At 35.4% G+C, this 18,620-nt stretch overlaps 1 protein-coding gene across 3 annotated transcripts in view; it reads left to right on the forward strand.

Moving 5' to 3' along the window:
- LOC134527662 (merlin) overlaps positions 1-18,620 on the forward strand; it is a 124,862-nt gene that overhangs the window by 76,356 nt on the left and 29,886 nt on the right. For all 3 annotated transcript variants that reach the window (XM_063360536.1, XM_063360535.1, XM_063360534.1), the window contains 2 exons: positions 3,666-3,797; positions 9,481-9,681. In XM_063360536.1, the coding sequence (XP_063216606.1) occupies positions 3,666-3,797; positions 9,481-9,681 (333 nt within the window). The remainder of the gene's footprint in view (positions 1-3,665; positions 3,798-9,480; positions 9,682-18,620) is intronic.

The following is an 18,620-nucleotide window of genomic DNA, read 5'->3' on the forward strand; positions in this document are numbered from 1 at the left end:
TTTTTTATTATTTTTTGAGCGAGAGTACCTATCTCAGTTTTAAGAAAATTAAGGTCAGGATAAATTAAAAAATATGTATAATTATCTGTTGGTTTTTTTGTTGCATTCGGTAAAATATTACTCGAACTTGTGCCAGAAACACTTTCCATCTAGAATTTCTGCAAAAGACTGTTTATATTCTAACCAGCCAATCAGAGGCTAATGTAGAAGATATGTCGATCTGAACTACTTTGCCAACCTGTTTAAGTTAAATGAGAAATGGCCTCGAACGAAACATGTTCAGACTGTGTGTAACCGCACTCAACAGCTGAACATGTTCACCTGAAGTAGTTCAGACTCCCGTGTAACCGCGCCCTTTGTTTGCTTTGTTACGTTTAACACACTACTAAATAGTAATACGTAGCTGTGAAACGGAAAGTTAAATGCGGTATACATAAATGCAAAAAGGATTTATCAACACAAAATGTATGTCTAATGAATTTTCACATTGATTTCTACCAAAATTATTTTTACATTTGTTTGGCCTCCTGAAACTGCAGGTCGCCTTATATTCGGGCATACGGTATTCGCAATTTTAAATTTTGCTATTCGACTTACGAATGCGAATAGTTCGTCAGTTACTATTCGCAACTATTCGTGTTTACGAATATTCGCACACCCCTACTATTTACAGTGTGTGTTTACATTTTGCACTGCTAGAAAAAAATAACATTTTTTTTCATTGAATCTTACCTGTTTCCATTGGTTCATTAGTAACTGACATCATCTAACTAACAAAACCAAGTATATGTTTGTGTAAATGTAACATATATTTGGAAAAATTTCACCCTTGTCAATTTTTCTGGAGTCCTTACTGAGCTTCAACAAACTTAGCACCAAAAATCATGTTGTTTGAAAAGTACATTCACATTGTTTCAACATTTCCACTTTTCAGCATAATAATTCTGAGAGAGATTGTCACAGAGTATTAAATTCTGTTCTTTAATCTATAATTCAGAACAATAATTTGTTCTGCACGTTCAGGAGTTAAATTAGCTCTACGGTTGGAGATAGTGTTTCCAGCAAAAGGAAAGCGTCTCTCGCTGGCAACCTGCTTGGCTGGAATGCTTTAGTAAAATTGCTTAACCTCAAAATTAGTGTCATAAATATCTGTAACTGGTCATTAAAGTTTAATCAATTGAAAGTAATAAAAACAAAAACATTTTACTTCATTCAATTTATACTTGCAAAAAAACATACACACAATAAACCTACATGGAAATTAAAGTCTTTTTCAATATCCTGAAGTCTGAAATATGTTTAGGCCTACTCATGTCATTAAATGTAGAGCTGTATTGAAGAAGCCGATTTTGCCAATATTTAGTTGAATCGGCATTTCTGCCGACTTCCGATACAGTACGCTCGTTAATTTTCGGCCGATATTACTGAAAAACTGAGACTGCCATAACCTAAAAATCCACGAGTACCATTTTCACTTTTCGTAGTAGTACTGCATTCTTTCAGATCACATTATTTCTTAGCAACATGTGCCAACCGTACATATCAAAGTTAAACATCCTTTTTTTTTTTTAACAATGTTCTTTAATTTAATATGTCATAAATAAATAATACATTACTATCACGGTAAATATACATCTCAGTTGTTACGGTAACTATAGTGCAAATATGGTAGCTATCATGCTTCTGTAGTAATTATGGTATTCTACAAAGAATCTTTAGTTCTTTTTATGGTAATTATCTTAAAATAACTATTGGGTTTGTACTGTAGTTATGGTATATCATCCATATTTCTTCGTATGTAGTTGTTCATTTGTCTTTTCTTCATATTTACGTGTGCCATTATTTGAGACAGGAATTTTCAGAAAAAATTTTAACGGACTTTATATCACACATTTAATGGCGTAAATGACGAGACCTCGGGCAATTTAAACGCTTTATACGGAAAAACCTACCATGCGGGACCTCGTAAGCGAGTTTTACTGTATTTTTTTCCCGTAAATAGTAAAAACCGAATCCTTTGACGAATCCTATATCAGACCCGCCGAACCTTCGAATCCCTAGGATTCGGTGGATTCGGCGGATATTGGATTCGGTCGCCCCATCCCTAGACTTTCACATGATCAGTGCACGGTAAAAGGTTTCTGAAGGGCCATATGGTGATCGAGTGAACACATTGTGATATCATACACTATTTCAAACAATAAAGCTTTTATGTATTCCCCCCCCCCCCTCCAGAGTAGCTTATTACAACTTGTTTTAATCATCAAGAGATATTACAAAGAGATTTATTTGTCAAATATTGATGTGAAACCAATCCTTTTTAGGTTTAAAAATTTGTTTCCTGCTTTTCCAACATAACAGAATTTTCAGTTGGTGACGCAGTTTACACTGGCGCAATATAACTCCGAGCTTGAGCTACGTCACACATGAGGAGTGTTGACTGCAACACGTGTGGGGGGTCGGGTGGATGAGGAGGGGGTATAAGCAGATACGGCGACCTTGCACAGCAGGTAGAGAAAAGCAGAAAACATTGACCACTTACCACTGACGTTCCAAGCACTACCTCAGTTCTTCAACGCCGCACTGACTGTTCCATCCGAAGAGTCTGATGTGTAAACGTCACTGCTGTCACTGTTTGCATCACTTAACTGAACAATCGCTTTATCAATTTCAATGTCAAAACGCACATCCTTATCCCAGTATTCGTTCTCGAGTGTCTTGACGTGATTGCAAATCGGTATCCAATCTTCTGGACCCATTCGGTTAAATATTTCCTCGCAAAGTTTTTTTACATTTGCCAAATTGCAAGTAACATTTCTTGAAGCGACTTCTCCTTTAACTTTAGCCCATATGCTATCGGATTCAAATCCGGATGATAAGGGGGCAGACGAAGTAATGTGTGGCCACTATTTATCAATAATCTGTCTGCCGAGTACTGCACTTGCGAAGGTTTGTATTTATTTATGAGGTTATACAAGTTTGGTTTGAGCATGTCGCTAGTAAAGGAAATATTCTCCTTACTTAACCACTGCTGCATTTCCTTTTGTCGAGTTGGAGGTAGGCGTTTTATTTATTTTTACATTGTGATAGGGAGCATTATCTATCACAACAACACTGTTTGGTGGAAGATTTTGTATTAATTGTTCGGTGAGCCATTTTTCATATTGTTTGTACAGTCGTGCGAGACACATCCGTCGCATTAGCTGTTCTCAGCTGTGCTTTCTCTAGTGAAATGGAGGGTTCCTGCAATCGCGCTTCATTTTCCATAAACTGCAGAACGTTATAGACGATTTCCCGCGCCTGCGAGTGCAGTTTTTTACTCTTAACTTTTGACAACACTGGAGGCATTTTATGTATAAAGTTGTACTTTACTGAAGTAATGCACTACATATGTAACACGGCTCTGAACAAAAGTGATACACTACATGCATACAAACCTCAGATCCAAACGTTTAGTAAGTACCAACATATTCGTCGGATTTCACCGAAGGACTAAGTTTTCACTCTGTGCAGTAGCGTGTAGCCCGTTATCAAGTTACGCATTATCTCTCACTGCCGCGCCACGTCTGCCTTCTCCAGTGTCGGGACTCACATACACACAACGATTTTCTAACCGTCACCCAGGCTCGGAGTTATGTTGCGTCAAGTGTACTCTTGGATTGCAGCGTCGCTCGGAGGAAACTGCAGAGCTGCTGGCGGAGAAGTCACGGGTCGCGGAGGAAGAGGCGATGCTCCTGAGCCAGAAGGCGAGCGAGGCAGAACAAGAGATTGCTCGCCTACGACTCGGGGCCATGAAGGTATGGCGATCTCCTAGTTCCGTCGCAGATGCATGCAGCTGTAGGAGGCTTTGTTTCAAGAAATATTTGTGGGTAATCTGTGTTCATCGTTTAGAAGTGCACAACACACAATTGTGTTTTGAAAGAACATTTGATTTGAAAGTACAGTGTACCATGGTGAATGTTGGATGGGAGCTTTTATTATGTGTTTAATGTCATGCCTTGGTTTAAAAAAAAGTAGATAGAGAGTTTAAAAAAGACTAGTTTGTTTGCGAGATGGTGAGATGCTGTGAATTTAGTGTTTATCTTCATTTATACATTCATATTAGTATTCACTAGGCCGGTGTGGTTCCCCGATTTTTTGGTTCAAATTTTGGTTAATTTAAAATACTTGACCTGGAACCCCTTTTTGAAATCTTTGGTTATGGTTATGGTATTTTTTTTTTGATTCTGTTACCTTGAGTTGCAATATGTTAATCATGCAGGAAAGATAAACAAACAATTGTTTCAATGTTACCAGTGTCTTGCAGTCTAACAACGCACAAAAAATATATGTAATTTAGAAATGTGTACAATGTATGTTATAGAGAATGACTACAATGTATTTGGGGAAAGATAGGAACTGAAATACACCATCTAGTTTCAACAATTTTTTGGCCATAATTTCATTCACTTAATTTTGGTCTTTTTTAAAGCATAGTAGTATATTTAAATAGAGTTCCTAAAGTTCATAGTAACTTGCTGCTACATACTGTTAGGACCTATAATGTGGGGAAAACTTGGGCTGTGCAAATTTGACTTTTTCAATGCGAATCAAATGTGAATCAAATAATTGCAAATATTTGCGAATAGCGAATAATTTGCGAATATTTTCTAATTAAGTTTTAAGTATAAATCTGAATAATTACAGTAAAAATTTGGCATATTATAAATTTTTGTTTAAAAGAGTAATGTTCTTTAGCTTTATATACATTTTTATTACTCAAGTAACATGTAAATTTTTATGTCTCTTCTAATGGTTTAGTAATAAAACACAATCAGTGATATAGAAATGTCTTCATAAAAAGCCAAGCCTACACCTTGCCATCAACATTACGTAAATTGCAGTGCAAAAAGACCAATTCCTTTACATGTTCTGGATCCAGGCATTGCCTCTTGGAAGTGATAATGTTCCCAGAAGCAGAAAAACAACGTTCTGAACTTCACTTCTTCTTCTGAAAATTAAAAAAAAAAAAAGTTTATGAAAGTAAACAGATCTTCGATGCATCAGTTTTATTCTCGGCAGTAAATAGTCAAGCGATTACCGATCGATATATCAAAGAGTTGTTTATTACAACTGCTCATAAGCATGGACAATATTCCGTACTCAGAGTCTTTTGGAATCAAACGTGTCAAGGCAAAATAATTTTTACTGAATTTTGTTTATCTTGTCTTTTTAATTTTATCTAATTATTTACGTAACATTCTCTGTAGTTTAAAAAGCGATTGCGCTGGAGCAATTCTAGCAACACAATTCTCTGGCAATGGGCCGCTCTCCTGGCCATCAACACAAACGGACACGTTTTCTTTTTTGCTGTAGCCATGATGGCCGCTGTATTTACTTTTCTATCGTTAAAAAAAATTCTCTAGATTTGTATTAGTAAAATTAATAGAATGATGACTAAAGAGTATGTGTGCATTAGTTTTTAAAGGTGAAAGCTGATGTACTGGCATTGTTTTAAATAGTTTTACACTTTTATATGGCACAAACATGGCTCGCCCGAAAATTGTGCTAAGGACAACTGGATAAAATAAATTAATTATGCTACACATCACGTAAAGTTTGCAGTAAAATCGTAAGCATTTATGATAATTTTCATGCTACATTGGCTTTAATTGTTCTCAGTATGCCCATTTTCCTAACCTAAAATTTCATGTAAGTAAAGGTCCCCCCCCCCCCCCCCCAAATATATCCAAATAAATAAAAAATCGCCTTTGTTCGCATAGATTTCATATTCAAATAGTCTATGGTGTAAAAAAGACATCTTTTTAAATTCATATTACACCTCGGACTCGCATACCCCGAACAATGGGTTCCGTTAAATACTCGCGCTAAGTGAATTCGCGAAACGCGAGTTCGGCTATGCTTACTGGCTGGTGGTTATTTTCGTTCAAAACGTGGCGAAGGAACTTGTGTGTAGAAAACATTCGGCTATAAACGAAACATATAAGAACAATACTATCCTGAAATGCTGTGACATGTTTTTGGAGTAGATAATCGCAGCGACAGACCGACAGGATGCGCTCCCGCCCTTGCCGTCAGCGATGTTTATTTTGACAGCTCAAGCAATTATCTTTTCCACGTCCCTTCGCAGCGTAAAAAAAAAGAATAAAAACACTTTGGAATGCAGTTGGAAAAGTAACTATTGCAGTAAAATAAATATAAATACGGCCCTGCTAAATTTTTCTATTCAATAAAATTCGAGGTATTAGTGATTTTTCAGCAGAAACTGCTGTGTGACTAATAAACAAATTGTATCATAATAACTTAAACTTATAAAGTATTTATTAATGGCGAAGGACCCATAAAAATATTTATTTTACAGAGAATGGACTATACAACCTGGCTTTTGTCGCACGCGGTGTGGGTGGGAAGGAGAATGCTGACAGTTTCTCACGCAGAAGGTTGAAAGGGAGGGAATGTGTTGAAATGTTAGTTGGAAAAGGGGGGGGGGGGGGGGGGTGTGGTTTTACATGGTTTGTGGCTCTGGGAGGGATGAGCCTTGAAGAATTAGCAGGGTATGGGAGAGGTAAGCGTCACGTCACGTCACCTATGATGTCAAGCCGCCAGCCTGGCCGGACGAGTTTCTTATGCTCTCGCAGAAGCTACCACAGCGGCAGTTCGTGCGGGCGGGTAAGATAACATGACAGCTGAGACTGCTTTTCGTGCGAGTGGACGCGCCGAACTCGGCTAGACACTGCCGCGTGGACAGTCTAGAGGGGTGGTATCTATTTTTAGCCGTCTTTTGTATGCCTGCCTGCTTACAGTACAGCTCTCGCCAAGATAAATGTGAACACATAGCGCCCGACAAAGTGTAACAGACTTGTTTTTCAGCCGATTTTACTCAAATTTTCGACTTTATCTGCTCAAAATTTTCACTGTTTCTCAAAAAACGGTCGTATAAACGGAATGGACGCATCAGAGGGGGGTCGCATTGGTGGGATTCTACTGTATTAATACATTCGAAATCTTTCGAATATTTGAAAATTTCAAATACCTAATTTGGTTTCGAATGTGAATCAAATCAATTGTTTGATTCGCACGAATATTTGCAATTTCGAGTATTCGCACACCCCTAGAAAACTGGAATCGTGAAAGATAGCCCAATTAAGTTTTATTACAGTTTTATTGATTCTAATATTTACATTAATAATAAGTAATTGTACTTAAAAATATCCGATCATAAATCACTGGGACTTAAAAATGTTTATTCTCAAGTCACTCTATGTCTGTCAAGTTTCGCAGTTCGCACTCCTCACAGGAGCTAGGCTCAACAGTGGTTCGCCCCTTACCTCGCGCCTGTCCATACAACACAGTCTCGCACCACTCAGTTGCTGAATTCTCACGATTCAGTCGAACTCCGCGTGGCGCTACTTTCGGGGGAGGGGGGGGGGTCTCTCTCTAACCCTCTTTGTCGATGTCGCACTTCCCTTCGCTTGGAATCTGCTAGGAACTCGTGAACTGTCCCGAGACTCGCTTGGAACTTGGCACTCACACGGCACTTCGCTCAGAACTCGTCGCGGGACTACATTGCTGAACTGCCGCGGAGGTCGGCGTCGCTGCTTAAGTACTTGAGGCGCCCTTCTTGAACCGATGAGAGCAGCTGTGACTAGTCGCGTCATCTTGGGCCGACCCGACATCTGAACAGTCTAGAAGGGCGGCGTCCATTCTCGCCACTCTCAGCGGCAGCCCGTGGAATTCCCAAGGCCGCTCAGCGATAGATAACATCTCAGGACGATGCACGGGAGTGGGGGTGGGGAGGGGGGGCAGCGACGACCCTTGTAATCCGGCCAGGCACATGTGGCATGCATTACGTCAGTGCACGGCACATAACATGGTGCGCGACACCAGTGACCGTGCAGAGTGGCTAGTCAGCTCCGAACCTGGCATCGTGGTCTGGGTTCTTGCGTCCATAACAATGCATGCATTTTTCTGTGTGATGTCTGTTTTAACAAAGAAGAAATTTGAAATAATAATGAAACAAATAGATATGGCATAAACACAGTTGAAACAATATGGAAGCTTTCAGTTCCTTTCATATATTGGTGGTACTGTTATTTTTACCAATTGGTATGTTATGATTCTTGGCCGTTCATACGTTAAGAGGATAGGAAAGGGTGCATCTTGCATGAATTAAGAGAATATAAAAACAATAATATAATGATCTAAACATCTTGACAGAATTTTATGTGGTTAGTTTTGTCAGGTAGATATTTTAATTATGGAGGTTTGAATGTACCGAAATGGTCAATACAGTTTATAAATAAAAAAAAATAAAAAAATGACAAAAAACGAATATGAAATATTTTTGGTTGTAAAAGTTTTTAAAATTTTATAAGAAAAATCTCTATAGTAATCAAATCATAGACCAAAATATATTTCAATGATATTCTTTACAATTGCATAAATACGTTAAAATTAGCTCAAAATTGACGCGTGTGCGTCCTTATGTGTGTGGGTCTGTGTCTATGTGTGTGTGTATAAGTGTATACACACACACACATTTATATATACCAAAAATGCTGAATCAGAAAATTAGAATGTACTTTCATCAGATTTTGATGCCAAATCCAAGGTTCCAGGTTAGTTATAAAATACACAAATAAAGTTTTGTTCTAATGCAAAGAGTTTACATCTCTTTTCTGTGTTTTTTTAATTATTTTTAATAACCACATAATGACCCATTTCATCTCATTCATATTTGTTGGAGCACTAATACATATATTTTTTCTCTGTAAGAAACGAAACTGTAACCAAGGTTCTTGATGTAAAACCAAACTGTAACTGCACAGCCCTAGTATTCACACCAATTTTTCTGTGTCCCTTGAAAAATGCGTAATACTGTATAAGAATCACTAATTTGATACTACAAGTGCAGGACCATAGTTACATGCACTTTAAACTACTGCATTAGAATATGTATAACTTGGCAACTGATTGTATGTATTCTGAATGTGTGCTGATCAGGATTATTTCTCATTCAATTTAAAGAGGTTTTGCAAGTACGTACCTACTTAGATAGTCATATCTTCTATGCTTGCCTGTCATTGGCTTGTTTAATGTCAACAAACAATATATAAATGATGTCAGAATGTAATTTACATTATACAGCAGCACAATTATGCTGTATAAAACTGTAATTAAAATATATCTTATCAACTGATTTGTTTTGTGAAAACAATTGGCAATAAAGAATAATTGTGTGGCCTTATCGCTTCAAGCTTGAAAATAAAGATACGTTTTAATAAAATCCTGTAACCCAACATAAACATTGCGATTGATTCCAGCTGTAAACTGCAGTTTCCTGTGTAACGTGACAAGAAATTTCTTCTCAATAAAGTGAATGTTAGAAAAAAAACTGGTTGCCCAAACATATTCACTGTGACTAGTGTAGTGGTGACGTGCAAGATGATGATCGGCTCGTTGGTGGACGTGTGGCGACAGAATGAGGAGGAGAAGATGTACCTGGAGCGGAAGACGCACGAGGCGGAGGTGCTGACCAAGCGACTCGTGGATGAGTCGGAGCGGCGGGCGGCCGAGGCAGAGCGGCTCAAGGATGAGCTGATCCGGGCGCGGTTAGCGGAGAAGCAGGCCAAGGAGAAACTGCTCGAGTTCCTGTCGCGCCCCGCGTACACCAACATCACGGTGAGCACACGGACAGACCAGGCATCAAAGCTTTTTTTTGTAGTGGCGGTATTGGTTTTATTCTATACCTGTATCTATACAATATTATATGGTGAGTTGCGATAAAGCCGAAATAACACCTTAAAGATGTCTATAAAACCATATGAAACCAAAATGCAAGTTAATACGTCGTAAAGCACCGAAATGCAACAAAAAATTCATAAAATTAATTAGCATATTTAATCAAAAATCAACTCAGATTACAAAAATGCAATCTTTTGAAATTACATATTAAATTCAATGAAAATAAATTATTTAGCATGGAGGTAGTATGAATGTACTAAATAGAGTGGAAAATTTTTTCCCTTTTTTATATTGCAATTATTATTAGTAACTGATTTTTACATTACGACATTGGTACATTTTCCAAACGCACATATACTAGCTGATTTCTTGTATTGTTCACAATAGTTTGACATATTTGATACAAATTACTATCCTGTACACATGCAACATGTATCAGTCAAAGTTACACTGTTATGGTAAAGTGAGTTTCATTGAAGAAGCAAGTGTCATATTATTGAAAATGGTGCTATCTTTATGAATTAAGAGAGTTCATAAAAAAATAAAACAATAAAAACTAAAACCTCTTTTTTTAAAAAGGAAATTGGCTTTAAAATAAAACCATAAAATCTTATCTTTATCTAAACTGTATAAACAAGAGAGGAATGAGTCTGCAAATTTTTGGATCAATTGGAGTCTAGCCGAATTCAGTAATAATACCTTTGAGTTAAATCCATACTTGATAATTTTTTAGTTTAGTCAAGTTCTTGTTGACCTCAATTAATTGTAGAAATTTAACAATAATTTTATGTTCCTGGTGTTTATGTTAATTACCATTACCATTATATTAAAGTTCATATACTGTGATATCTCGCATAATCGTCGCACATTTTATTCTAAAATCAAGTTTGAAAAGTAGGGGTGCGACGATTATGCGGAAAAATTTTTTTTTTGTTAGGTAAAGTTATTCATAAAAAGAAAACCCATTCATGGAAAGTACCCTTAATTTAAAAAAAGGTGGAGTATGCAAGGGCACGCCAAACAAATTATATTAATAATTCATTAAACAAAAACCATTCTTCAACTTTAAATATAAAAAACTAACTGTAACGCGAACGCAAGCCACTTGATACTGTGACGTGAACCAACGCATAACTATTGCCGTAGTACACATTTACCACGAAAGAATGCGGGCCATCAAATGTAGTTAACTCGGCAGTTGATAGAGAGCGCGCGTTGCATGCAATCGGCGAGATATCGATATTCGACTACGTGCGCGTGCTCTATATGGGAAGCAACATAACCAAACACGAATGATGTCAACAAGCGCTGGCTACATGTTCATGAGCGGTACACCGCGGCGACGCAGACGATCAGATGAAGTAAATAACATTTAAAAACGTCTTTAAAAGAAAAGTTACACGTCAGATAACTTCGAATTTCCGTTAATTAAATAAGTAAGTGGTAATGTCCGAGTAAATATTACATTTCTACTTTAAAATACATTGTTTTATACGGAAAAGATATCTTCACCGGTACACCGCGGCGACACAGACGATCAGATAAAGATAATAACGTTTAAAAAGTCTTTAAAAGATAATTTACACGTCAGACAACTTTGTATTTTCGTTAATTAAATAAGTAAGTGGTAATGTCCGAATAAATATTAGATTTATATTTTAAAATACATAGTTTTATACAGAAAAAATACCCACACAAAGCACTCGGCATCTAATAGTGGGACCAAAAACATCATGCGAAGTTTACGCGAGAGGTTTTTTTTAAATCCAAATTTTAACGCCCTAAAATTTGGGTGCGGCGATTACGCGAGTGCGACCATTATGCGATAAAAGAGGGTATGTCTTCACTGAGTGAGTCATTTATGTCAAGTAAATAACAAATATGGGTATAACCATCAGTCATACCGATTTATTAATTTCTTTTAAAATTGACATTTTAATTCCCATTGGATTCTGGAAAACTCAGTAAATGTGAAGGCCCTTGAAGACAAGGAAAATTGTGTGGTTAAGTGAATTAATTATGAGAAATATTGATATCATCTTAAACAATTTTTTTTATATTAAATTATTTGAACCCTGCAATATCCCTAAATGATAGTTCTGAAGAAAGGCATCTACTATAGAAAAAATCCAAAATTTGTATTTGAAACTTCTAACATGTTTTCTAAGAATGTTGTGGTACATAAAGTAGCTTACCAGTAGTTCATCCTTTTAAAGGGTGGTGAGGTTAGATTATGTTAGGTACATAATAAATTTTGAGAATGTTTGGCTGTGTTAATTAAAAATACTTCAAATTTGTATAAATAGTTAGTTAGGTTTAGTATAGCTAAATTAAAATAACAGAAATTTTTTTAGTTGTATTAAAATTACATAAAATATTAGTAGGTTGGTTAAGTTAAAGTAGCTACATTATAAATTTATATATCACATTATTCTTAATGTAGTTATTCCTACCTAACAGATGTTCTCACATTTTCACACTATTTTTCATGTACCTAACCTAACCACTCATTAAAATGGATAACTACTGATAAACTAATTTAAGTATTATTACACCCTCTTAGAGAAGGACTGTAAAACATTTTGTGAAATTAAAAAATAATATTTTTAATTTTTAATGTTTTTTCTTCAGGTTTTCTCCTTAACCTTTATAGTCCTTCTATCAGTACTTTTTTTTTAAGAAACCAGTTGATTTAAACAAAAAACACTGCTCTCTAAAGTATTTTTTAAATATCGTTAAATGGACGTATAAAAATCCCATGCATAAAGTACAACCTTACTTTTTTTTTTTTTAAAAAAAAAACCCTTTGTATCATTTTTTTTCTGTTCTGCAATTTTCTGTTTAGAAATAAATGTCCCAACTTCAAAAATGTCAATACATAGGCATTTTCCAAAGTCATGTGAGCAATTTCTTTTGACATTGGCATTAAATATGAACTATGTTATTTATTTGGTTAGTGACAAATATTATTACATCTACCATTTTACTAGGCAGTCAAAGAAATGAATATAGATGGTGTAACACTTTTGTGTTAGTGCCGAAGATCGATACTATTGATTGCTGCTGTAATTGTAAAAAATGTAAATTTGAGACATTAATATATTTTCTTTTAATAGTTTGTTTGCTGTGTTACAAATCTCTGACGTACAGCAGGCCATTCCAAAATGGCGTTTTTTCCGGTGTTTTGAAACCTAAATAGCAGAAGAAACGTTTTATGTTATTTGGGCAACATTGCTTAATTATGTAAAATCAAACATATTTGAAGAAAACTGCTCAAATATAAGCATGAAAGTGCATTATGCTGTGTTTGCAAAATAATGGTTTGTGATTTTATGCTTGTTGTGTATGCCAAATATGTAACGAGTTATAAAAAAATTGAGTTTTCTCCTGTCAATATTAAAGAACTCTAATTTTGAGTTTGCTCAACTTGGCTCTATTATTCAAATCTCGGTCCATCCCTGGTAGAATTCGGAATAAGGCAGTGGTTTTTATTAATAAAAACTGCTCATTAAAACAGGTGAGACTGGGATCGCGCACCAAGAAAAATCCAAGTAGACTTTCACATAGAGGTGGGACGATACCACTCTTTCGATACTCGATTCTGTATTGTTTTTTCAGTTCGATACTTTCGATACTTTCGATACTCCAGGGAAAAATATTTTCCCATTAAGTAACAATTATTACAAATAACATAAATTAGTTTTAAACTATATAAATTCAATCTATCATACCAGCACAATGTCAGATTTAACTTAAATACATAATGTGTAAATAATTACATTATATTAATGAAATATATGAATTCATCATTATATATACATATAATAAAACCACCAGAAATGTAAAATACAGTCCATAATCAAGTAAAGCTGACATGAAAAACAGTGGCCTTACAAAATGTTTGAAGTCCTTTCTTGGAGAGGGGGAAAAGTCACCAAGCCTAAATTAGAAATTAAAAAATTACGCTATTGTAAAAAGAAAATCAGAAATATTTGCTTGTTTTTTTCATTTTACAAACAACTTTATGCAACAGAACAATTTTCAATAAAATTTTAACTTGAGAAATGTAAAACACAAAACAATCCGATCGTAAGAAAACAATAACAAACGGGTATATTCAGTTCAAAGATTAATGAATGCACAAAATATGAGATCCGTGCCTTGGTAAAGCGCGTACACCATTTTCATAATCATTGCTAGATTGCGCCACTAGTCTCGCATGGTGCTGGCCATAGATGCTACTAGCGAAGTGAACAGTCTTCCTGATACTATCCATATCTATGGTGCAATAAAGTTATTTTCTTACGTTTGCAAAGGTAAACAATGAACGTTTTTCAAAATAAAAGCATTAATTAAATCGTAATTTATCAGGAGGAATATATCTAACAAGAAAATTTGTGAATTTTAGGACTTTTCCGCTTCGTAAAAACGTATGAAACGGGAAATTAATGATTTTATAAGTGTATGTTCCGGGAAAGTAAACCATTGTAAATATAGTACTTTCGGCGGGACCAAAATTAATCTGCGTTGACACGGGAAAATGTATGAAACGGGAACGTATCATCAAGGTTCTACTGTAGTTGTATTTTGTACGATGGCGACTCAAAACTTAATTCAATACAAATGATCAAGCATTCCGGTATCGAAAAAATGTATCGAACTTACAGTTTCGATACTCAATACTTTGCAATCATGGGGAGGAAACTGGAATAGGAAATCGTTGCACAGGCTTTTTTTTATGATGGACCCTTTTTTTTGTTAGTTCGTCATTCGCCATGATACAGGTGACCGCGCTAAATGCAATATCACACAATCACACTAAAGACTTCAACAAGTATAGCATAGCTACTTGTAGTTGTAACGAAGTTTCTACATCAATTTTTAAAATTATTTAGTATTATAATAAAAATAATTTGCTTTGAAAATACTCCGCTAAAATAAGTAGGATATTTATTTGACTTGCAAGGGTTGACTTGCTGGCGCCATGTCACAGAGGAGATATATACTCTGTGGCCATGTTGTGTTTAGTGGTAAACAACAACTTGCATCTGGTAAATTGGAAATCATTTTAAAATATTTGGTTAGCAAGAAAATGTGAAAAGATAAAAATGTCTGGACGATATGCCTATGAGCGAAAATGTGCAGTAAGATACTGTCGTTCAGGTGACAGGTGATCCAGGAAGCTGAGGAGTATAAGTACCTGGGAGTGATCCTGCAGAACGACTTGGGGTGGGGAAAGCAGGTCAAGAAGGTGGTGAAGAAGGGCAGAATGGGGTTAGGGCTGCTTAGCAGGACACTGAAAGGGACAGGTAGGAATGTAAAGGAAAAGGCGTACGTGACATTGGTACGGCCAGTGTTGGAGTATGCCGCGGCGGTGTGGGACCCCTATGTGGAGAAGGAAATTGAGGAGTTGGAGAGGGTGCAGCGCAAGGCAGCGAGATGGGTGATGAATATGTGGAGGAGAAGGGAAGGCGAAGGCAGGATGGGGGAAACACACAGACCATCGGTGATGATGAAGGAGCTGGGGTGGGCCACGCTGCAAGAAAGGAGAAAGGTGGAAAGGCTGGTGAGATTGAATAAGGTAATTCGTGGGGGGGAGGGGGGCTGGGGAAAGCTGGGAGCTAGGTTGCACAGAGGGCTGTATCGAGGAAGGAGGGATCATGAGTGGAAGATTCAGAGAGAATGGAGACGGACAGAGAGAGGAAGACAGGTATTCCTTGTGAGGACGGGGCGAGAGTGGAACGAACTTGAGGGGAGGACACTGGATCTGGGAGGAGGGAAGGACTTACGAAGGAGGCTCCAGAGGGGGGAGGAGTGATGGTAGTTGGGGGGTGGGAACTCCTTGCCACCGGGCGGAAGCCCAATTGCAGGTGTAATTGTTATTAGGTTAGGTTATTAAACTGCAAGTAGTTTACCAGTAACTGTAATCAATACTTTGGGTAAACAAGATGGCTCCTTGTTAAAACCAGAAGAGCAAAGATTTGTTTCTAATGAGTTTATTGAATATTTTTATAAAATAGTGCATAACCAACTCCGTGTTCATCAGATTATTAATAATAATGTGTACAATACAGCCTCCATTTCTGGCACAACCTATACATCGTCTTCTATTTTCATATTTCCTGTAACTAAAATTGAGTTATTGTGAGTAGTTCATAAATCAAAAGGTAAACGTTCATCAGGTTTAGATGCTGTACCTGATTTTATTATTAAAGACTGGTATTGATTATATAGTTGACCCATTGTTATATCTTTATAATGAATCTTTTATGCAAGGTTATTTTTCTACCTTATGGAAGTGTTCAAAAGTTATTCCCTTGCATAAAAAAGGTCTTTGTGACGCCTGTCAGAATTACAGTCCAATATCTCTTCTGTCCTCATTCTCAAAAATATTAGTATTATTAATGTTTAATAGATTGTCATTTTTTGAGAAAAATATAATTTTAGAGGGCAGTCAACATGGATTCAGGCGTTGTAAATCGACGATAACTGCACTTTATGAATTTATCAGCATTATAACTATGGACCTACACAGAAGGAATCATCCTGTTGGGCTATTTTGTGACCTAAGTAAGGCTTGTGATAGTGTTAACCATAAAATATTAATTAAAAAGTTAAGCACATATGGTGTAAGAGATACAGTGCTTAATTGGTTAACATCTTACTTGTCTCAGCGTTCACTAGTAGTCGTAGTAACAACATATAGATCCCTTAACCAACATAAAATATAATGTTCATTCAGATAGGCAAAACATATCTGTTGGTGTTCCTCAGGGTTCTGTACTAGGACCTTTGCTTTTTCTTATATACGTTAACGATTTGCCTTAAAATGTTGTATTATATGCTGACGACACTAATATATCTATACATGGAGATAACCCTTTAAGTTTAATTGCAAATATTAAAATTTTAACTAGGGACATCATAGATTGGTTTAAGGCTAATGAATTAATTCTTAATAACACAAAAACGTGGCTGCATTTTAAACTTAATAACTTTTACAATTTGCAAGACCCAACTGTATCAATTAATGGTTATAATATATCTCAATCAAATTCAACCAAAATACTAGGTAAATATATTGAGAAGAACCCTAATTGGAAATCTCATATTGCTCATTTAACTAAAAAAATGAGCTCAATATTATTTGCTATGAGAACATTTTCAAAATGGACTAATCTAAATGCTTTAAAAATTATTTACTTTGGTTATGTTGAACCTCACGATATGGAATAATATTTTTGGGTAATTCCACGGACTCATCTAAAATTGTTCAAATACAGAAAATATTTGTACGTATAATAATGCATGTAAATAATCGTACCTCATGCAGACAACTTTTCAAAAGCTTAGGTGTCTTAACATTACCATTGTTATACATTTATGAATTACATATATTTGCTAATTCACAATTGAATGAACTGCAGAATTTCAATTTACATAATTATTCGACTAGATCAAAAAATAATTTTCATATATTACAACATCGTACAAAATGTTTTGCAAATAGTCCGAGATACTCTGCTATATGTTTTTATAATAAACTTCCACCACATTTTTAATCAGAAAACCAACTTTGTGTATTAAAAAAAAAAAATACTGAAAGATTTGCTGTTGGAGTTCAGATTTTATTCTATTAATTATATTATGGAAGCAAAACTATGCTAAAAATGTATTATTATTATATAATGTACATTATTTGTTTTTTACTATTTAATTATTTACGTTTATGTGTATATGATTGTACTTAAATGTGTATTCATAATGTTTAATATTCTTGACGAGTCCTATACTACATGTACAATATAATTGTATATTTTTGTAGTCGACTTGGACATTTTAAAAAATAAATAAATAAAATAATAACTTTTCTTCTTCTCGCTGCTGAAGAGTGTAAACATTTCTTCATATATTGGTTGATTTTTTGCTCATCATGATATTTAATGTATAAAATTCACTTGTCCAATATATTTGTAGAAAATTGTACTCTGAAATGATCTGGCGGATGTAATAAACTAAATAGTAGAGTAAATTATGTTGTTTGACTCAGGTAAACTAGTAATACATATAAATAGCCTATTCAGGTTACCTTTGCATGAAATATATTCTGCATTTGAAAATAATCTGGCCCAAGTAGGTCATACCCTGACTTTGGAGCTTTCAGTATACCCTGTGACAGTTATGGCACTACAGCACCACAAAAGTGAGTGGGTGAAACCCTAACAACTGGAAAAATTACCTTGGTACATATTTACACTATTATACAGCATTAATTTGTTGTAACAGTGTTGTTTTTGATTGTTGAAATATCATTTTAACATTAATTTTGTAAACATAGGAAAACAAGACAACTATATTTACAAATTTTATTGGCACCAGTAAACATGGGTTTAGGTTTTGTGTCTTGTGAACAGTGAACCTTTTAATTTGTTATCTTGAATGAAATTTAAATATATTGGTATAACATGTCTGAAGGTACATTTTTTTATTTACAGCAAATTCAATTTCCTCTTTCCTTTTTTCAGAAAGTATGGCACATAAATAAGACATTCATTAATTCATTCATTGAAATAGGTTTCATATCAAACATCAGAGTGATCATGGTTAACTGTTTTTGCCAACTTTTGGACAGTTGTTTTGACAGCTTGATCTACTAGGGCTCCCAGAAGCCAGATTTTTGCAAAACAGAGTACACAGCATTATTGATCCGTCTGGATAAATGTATGCTCATGACTTAGGCAAAAACTGCTATATTTAATTATTCTGCTTTAGTTTTATATATTCTGATTAAAAACCTGAATAGTTCAACAAATATTAACAGTGTTGATTATGGGTCAATGTTAGCCTACATTATATCCCAACCTTCAAGATGCTTC

The sequence above is a fragment of the Bacillus rossius genome, chromosome 1 (assembly GCF_032445375.1).
Source record: "Bacillus rossius redtenbacheri isolate Brsri chromosome 1, Brsri_v3, whole genome shotgun sequence".
NCBI classification, from domain to species: Eukaryota; Metazoa; Arthropoda; class Insecta; order Phasmatodea; family Bacillidae; genus Bacillus; species Bacillus rossius.